Here is a 6996-nt window from a genome sequence, read left to right as displayed (position 1 = left end):
ATAAAATATTATTAAAATATTATTTTTTATATTATTATTATTATTTTAAAATTAAAAAAAATTAAATTATTTATTATATTTTATATTAAAATTTGAAAAAATTATAATAATAAATTTAGATAAATTAAGAGAGGTTCAGTAACCTAGCCTAAATGAAAACTGCACTTTTGAACAAGTTTTGTTTTTTGATTTTACATGTGCCAATTGGTTCAAAGGACGGCGGACTTTTGAACAAGTTATTATCCATGAAGTAGAACCCATGAAGGTGCCTCCACAAAGTTACAGAACTCATAATTAATTTCTTGGAGGCTCACTTTGATGGCTGACTTCAGAGTCATCGCTCGCGCGAACTTTCTTCCGAGCTCTCTGCCTTTTCTTCACGGAACTTTCTTCTTCAAATAATGAAGACCATTCTTCTGGTTTCTCACCACCCATGAAAGCAGCACAAACGTAAGGAAGTCCAAATATGCTCCGTTCTATGCATTTTCGTTCACTCTCTGTTTCAGTTTTTGTTTGGTTGATAAGAAACGGTTAGAAAAGAATAGAAAAGAATACTAACCGCAGAGAGCAAGACCCTTTACAGTTTACAGTGATATTGAGTTTGGTTCACCAGTTTCGCTTGGTAGAGATATATGGTTGGCTTTTATCTTTTGTTCTATTTGTTTTTTCTCTTTCTGATGCGCAAGGCGAAAAAATTAGATGATATCAGTATAAATTTCTTCTTCTGTATTTCCTTTCACTCTAAATTACCAAAGTCTTGAATTCCAATTAATTTCTACTGCTGACTGTAAAAACGGAAACGGGATTATGTAATGGCTGGTTTGGATTCGAAGATTGTCTCGTTTTCTTCATTTTTATTATTATAATTTTTTTAAATTTTTATATAAAATATAATAAATAATTAAAATTTTTAAATTTAAATTAAAATTTTTTAAATCTTAATTAAAATTTTTTAAATTTTTAAATAATAATAATATTAAAAAATAATAATTTATTTTATTTTTAATTTTTATTTAAAATCATCTTACGTGACTATCCAAATCAACAGTAAAAAGTGATCAAATCGTGTTTCGCATTTAAAGCTGTCTCTTGACTTCACAGTTGACTAGTCCTGCTCGGAAAAGTAATAAATATGAATAATGCTAGAGCCCAGCTGGGGCTCTTGTATATTTTTATATATATATGTTTTTATTTTTTATTTTATATAATTTTTTTAATAATTTTTAATATTTTATAAAAATAAAAAATTTATTAAATTATTAAAAAATATTTTCTTAATCACGAAATTTTAAAATATTTTTTATTTTAATTCGTGATTAAGAAAGTATTTTTTTCGTAAATTGCTAAAAGTATCATATCTCTTCCTTCTATTTTATGGCTTTCACATTACGTAGCATGGGACACTCTGTAATTTCATTGTAGAGAATATCAAATTATCTGAACTTCTACTTCTGCAGGGCCTGGATTTCAGCTTTTGATATCTGTAACTAAAGTGTGTCAAAATCACGAGTTGGGCTCTTCCTATTGGAGTTCTAATTGGCCGCAGGAATGGATTCCCGGCGAAATAGTTTTGTAAGGTTAGTTTGTTCAAGCCCGAGTACTTCCCCCAACAGTCACCATTTATTTGCTCAGTTTCCTCTGGTTTGGAATGTGACACTTTAAATGCTTTCTTCCAGGTTTCAAAGTTGGAGTTCGGAGAATTCCATGAACGATGGCAAATACTCAAGAAACAGTTCTAGACCCACATTTGGCAGAATTTTTGAGAGTTTTCGGAGAGGATTTGTGAGAGTGTCTGGGACAATTAAAAGTTTGAAAAACAACACAATAAGCATCCCTTCTGTATATGATCAGCCACGAAATGATGATCAGTCAGGTCCTAGGACGATGAGAGTCCATGATCCGCAGGATCAATTTCTTCAAAGGTGGAACAAACTATTTGTACTTTCTTGTGCGATATCATTGGCATTGGACCCACTATTCTTTTACATCCCAGTGTTGAAGTTAAATGACGAGGAGACATGCTTATATACGGACAGAACACTGGCGATTATTGTTTGTGTTCTTCGTTCGGTCACAGATGCTTTTTATGCAATTCATATATACTTTCAATTTCGAACAGGGATTGTCCTACCTTCTTCCCGAGTGTTTGGAACGGGTCAGTTGATTATCGATCCTATGACAATAGCAAAAAGATACTTGTCCACATATTTCACTGTCGACGTTCTAGGAATCCTTCCATTACCACAGGTATGCATCTTGATATTCAATCAATATAAAGTTTTTGTAGTTTTGGATCCCAAATTGAATTCTAACGCCTAGAGTGGAGTGATATAGATAGATAGATACGTGATGTGGATCGTACAACACTTATATTATTGATTCACTTCATGCTTTTATCTTTCTCCCACTCTTAAGTCTTCGAGTTCCTGGGATTGAATCCAATTTCTATAATCTTGTTTATCACTCGAACCCTATGGTCTTTAGGCATTCAGCAAACTATTTTGCTCAGACATGTTCATATGTTTTAACTTCCATTTTTGTTGCTGCTACACCACTTTAGTATTCACATGATGAGTACTAAAACTTATGCCCGTCTGAAGTATGCATCTGGATATGTTAGGACATTGGATTAGGCACACATTGACAAACTATTTGGTTGTTATTAATAGCAGAATTCATTTGTTAGTTCATTTTTTGCTAGCTCTGCAGAATGATACTTCACTCAAATAATGCAGATCATATCAAATCCTCGAGATGCATAAACAACTTCTTGGTGGCTATAACCAAGCTGAATTTTTGTGATTGATTGGTGTAAAAGAAGGAACTATATCTGATGCTCTGCTAATTTCAATTCTGCTGTGTTCTGCTGACTATGTTTAGGTGGTAGTTTTCGTTATCTCTCCTTCATTCAAAAATGCAGTTCCAATTGTGGGGAAGGAAATGTTGAAGTACGTAATCTTCTCCCAATATGTGCCGAGGCTTTTGCGGATTTATCCACTATATGTAGAAGTAATTAGAAGCTCTGGCAGACTAACTAAGACAGCATGGGGTGGAGCTGCTTATAACTTTTTCATCTACATGCTTGCCAGTCATGTAAATTATAGAACTTTTCTCTTTTTTCGTTTTTTTTTTTTCCATTTCTTCATCCTACTCCAAGATTGTTTGCTAACAAATATATGTGATATACACACTAGGTAATTGGAGCGTTTTGGTACTTTTTTGGCATTGAACGACAGGATGCGTGCTGGCAGAAAATGTGTAGGAAAATTAACGGTTGTCGAGATAAATATTTTTACTGTGGAAATAAACTTGACCAAGCTGACTTTGTTGGTCTAGTAAGTCAGGCTTGCCGTATTGTCGAACCAGATGAAACTAAAAACTCAACTGATCATTTTGACTATGGAATATTTACTGGAGTTTTGAAGTCTGGGGTTGTGGAATCAAGAAACTTCAGAGTAAAATTTTCTTATTGCTTCTGGTGGGGTTTTCGCAGTCTGAGGTTAGTAATATCTAATTTCAAGGAAAAAGATCGTGGCAAGTTCTTTTCTAAATTTGAAGATTTCAAGTGGGGGAGAGATGCATTAACTTAAGTGAGCTATAGGTGCGTATGTATGTAGATTTTACGAACAACATTAAATGTCCTATAAATATTGTAGACCCACATCATGTGTATATCTCTCTCGCTTGAGGAGATCTTATAGATCTTGTTATAAGTATAAGCTTGTAAACATATGGCAAGGCATTTTTAACTTGTTCTTTATCTTTACTCAGTTCTATAGGCCAAAATCTGGAAACAAGCACCTTTTTTTGGGAAATAGTCTTTGTTGTTTGCATAGCCATCTCTGGGTTGGTCTTATTCTTAGTACTTATTGGCAATATGCAGGTAAGATTTTGGTCCTCATGGATTCTCTTGGAAATCTATTTTTCAGGCATTATGAGATCATTTCCATACGAAAAATTATATACATAAGCCTCACACTCCTGCACACCACTTAAAAGTATGTGAATTTATTCTTTTACCCTCATGTTTCATGAAATATGAAATATGAAATATGAGGATAAAAGAGTAAAATCACATATTTTTTAAGTGGTGTGCAGAGTGTGAGGCTTACGTATAGCATAACTCAAAAACCTCTTCCATAGTTCTAAAATGGACTAAGGTGATATCATGTTTCTTGCCGTCATAGATATATCTGCAATCTACAACAGTGAGGAGAGTACAAGAACTGAGGGTGAGGAAGACTGATACAGAACAATGGATGTCCCGATGTATGCTCCCTAACGACTTAAGGGAGCGGGTTAGACGATATGAAAAGCACAAATGGCTACAAATAAGAGGTGTGGAGGAAGAGAATCTCATCCGTAATCTTCCCAAGGATCTTAGAAGGGACATAAAGCGCCATCTTTGCTTGGATCTTCTTCTAAAGGTGAGTAGTTTCCTCGAATGTTTTGTGCATCTTTTTGTCCATTTTCTTTTTAGTTACAGTGTTCATCGAGATAATTTTATCTTTAAGGTTCCCCTGTTCAATGAGATCGATCAACAACTGCGGGATCCGATGTTGGACCGTCTCAAGACAGTGCTTTACACAAAGAACACCTACCTTATTCGTGAAGGGGATCCGGTAGATGAGATGATCTTTATCGTGCGAGGAACTCTAACCACTTTTACTACCAATGGTGGAACAACTGGTTTTTTCAACACTAGTGATCTTAAATCTGGTGACTTTTGTGGTGAAGAGGTTCTTGCTTGGGCCTTACTTTCCCTGTCCTCGACCGCATTCCCCATTTCAACTAGAACAGTGGTGGCTAGAACAGAGGTTGAAGCCTTCATTCTAATGGCAGAAGACTTGAGGTCTATGGCCTCTCAGTTTCCGAAACTTCATAGCAGGGAATTACAGCACGCTTTCAGGTAACTCTTCAGGCCATGCATACTAACTTTTTGGATGGTTATTCCATGGTTTTTTTCTTGCTTTGTTGTACTTTAAATGTCACAAGAATTATTTATAATAACTTGGAAAGATATTGAAATGTTTAGTGAAAAGAGAACTATAATCGCTATTGGGACTCTGATAATCTTTCTCATTTGCGTGAATTTCATAATGGAACTGTGTAAAAATGACTTTCAGGTTCTACTCCCAACAATGGAGGACATGGGCGGCCTGTTTTATCCAATCAGCTTGGCGCCGTTTCCTTAAGAGAAAACATGAGAGGGCTTCGTGTGATGCAGAAAATAGATTGCAATATGCTTTGGCAAATGAAGCTGGGACGTCAGAAAGTCTTGGTGCAACTAAGGAACGAACGAAAGGTGCAGGCAATACCAGAGTGCTACAACTGCTGCCATCGAAGCTTGTTGAGCCCAATTTCAACGTTGAAGGTAATAAATTTTTAGGCGTTGATCATGTCTTATTTTTTTGAATGCGACTGCTGTCAAACCCGGATATTGAATCTCTTGATAATGTATTATATTTTATGGGGAAATAGCCTTTTTTATTTTTCTGAGATGGAACTCAGATTTTGGAAATTTGGCTACACAGGTGACAATACTGCACAGGAGCCGTCTACTCATGCGGTTGTTACGGGGCCTGCTACTACACAGACATCAATATGTAATCCTCCCAACATGGCAGAAATTTGTGCAGCACTTGAAGAGCATCGTGTGGGTATGGAGAGGATCATTATGCTCGTCATGAATCGACTGACAGACATGGAGGGTCGTATGGCTGCTATAGAGGAGGTCCTTAGGACTCGAAGTCTTTAGTCTATCCAATAGCTATCTATATTCCCATATAGTTTGTTGTATTTATAAATTGTTCCTTTCATTAGAAATAGGCTCATTTAAAATAATTATCAACAAAAACTTATGTTCAGTTCAATTGGTGTCGTTACTATTTTTATGATTATAAAATGTATGAAAAATAAACTTATTATAAATTATAAGAAAAACATTAATGCCATTTTTAAAAAGAGAATAATAAATCAAAATCTGAGGGGGAGGGGTCCCCCTCGTTCGGTCTTATCATCTTCAATTTCTTATTCTTCTTTGCTGGTAAGATAGTTCTATTTGTTATTTTTATTTTTTGGGTAAGTTTCTTCTTCTCAATATTACTATTTTTGTTGCTTTCTGGGTTAAACTACTTAGATGATCCAAGCTGGAAGACAATAAATACAGGATTCAAAGTCATGAATGGATCAATCATTGGTATCCTTTTTCACAAGGAGAATAATATAATTGCAACTCTTTTTTTATAATTTTTATATAACGGATATTTTTATAAAATATCTTATAAAAGTAACATCACAATATATAAATATTCTCAATTTAATACATAATTGTATAAAAAATAGTAAACAAGAGTTGTAAGTGTTTCATTACTCTTTCCATAAAGTTGACAATATGTTATTTATTGAAAAGATGAGTGCTACAGTTACAAATGGATTACATAAAAGTAGTCCCACAAGCTGACGTGGCTTTATGTGATCCGTCATATCTACTTTACAATCTACAAATCATATCAAGTCACATCAGTTTGTGTGATTACTTTTGTATAATTACTTTGTGGCTAGAGTATTTCTCTATTGAAAAACATCTCAAAATACATATGTTTAAAGCCTTAATGTTCTGAGGGGGCTATAACTTTTTTTTTTTTTTTTGAGAAAGACCATACTCATTCTCTCATTCACTTGTAGTAAAAGAGTCAATTACATGCCATATCATTCATAAAAGCAGAGTAAATCACATTTGGTCTCTCTTCTATCCATATTTGCTCTCCATCCATCTGTAATGCCTTTCTTGATAGACCATGTGCTGCACTGTTTCATCCTCTATATGTAAACAAGGCTTGCCAGTCTGATCTCAATGAAAAGAGATGCTTGATATCTTCCAATAGCTCCCTCGACCATGACCGTTCCTGCTTGCAATTTGAAATAGCCTGTATCACACTTTTTGCATCGCCCTCTGATAGGACATCCTTAATATCAAGGTCTCTACACAGTTCA

At 34.6% G+C, this 6996-nt stretch overlaps 1 protein-coding gene across 2 annotated transcripts; it reads left to right on the top strand.

The window, feature by feature from the left end:
• Positions 1 to 288: 288 nt before the first annotated feature.
• Positions 289 to 5876, top strand: LOC109018987 (putative cyclic nucleotide-gated ion channel 13). 2 transcript variants are annotated; one of them, XM_035691652.1, is made up of 10 exons: positions 289 to 450; positions 1458 to 1577; positions 1677 to 2247; positions 2881 to 3093; positions 3195 to 3499; positions 3772 to 3883; positions 4188 to 4427; positions 4515 to 4909; positions 5127 to 5374; positions 5535 to 5876. In XM_035691652.1, exons 2-10 carry the CDS (start codon positions 1549 to 1551, stop codon positions 5756 to 5758), a joined length of 2337 nt encoding a protein of 778 aa, XP_035547545.1. In that variant the 5' UTR covers positions 289 to 450; positions 1458 to 1548; the 3' UTR covers positions 5759 to 5876. The 2 variants fall into 2 exon arrangements, with proteins under 2 accessions (XP_035547545.1, XP_035547546.1); XM_035691653.1 differs by lacking the exons at positions 289 to 450; positions 1458 to 1577 and having other exon boundaries at positions 1936 to 2247; positions 2921 to 3093.
• Positions 5877 to 6996: the final 1120 nt, after the last annotated feature.

The sequence above is a fragment of the Juglans regia genome, chromosome 7 (assembly GCF_001411555.2).
Source record: "Juglans regia cultivar Chandler chromosome 7, Walnut 2.0, whole genome shotgun sequence".
Classification (NCBI taxonomy): Eukaryota; Viridiplantae; Streptophyta; class Magnoliopsida; order Fagales; family Juglandaceae; genus Juglans; species Juglans regia.
The sequence above is the reverse complement of the archived record's forward strand: the minus strand, read 5'-3'. Positions and strand labels throughout refer to the sequence as shown.

Coding starts and splice junctions, on each gene's coding strand:
- LOC109018987 (XM_035691652.1), top strand. CDS start 1,549: ATGGATTCCCGGCGAAATAGTTTTGTAAG. Junction 2,248..2,880: donor GAATCCTTCCATTACCACAG/GTATGCATCTTG, acceptor GACTATGTTTAG/GTGGTAGTTTTCGTTATCTC. Junction 4,910..5,126: donor GAATTACAGCACGCTTTCAG/GTAACTCTTCAG, acceptor AATGACTTTCAG/GTTCTACTCCCAACAATGGA.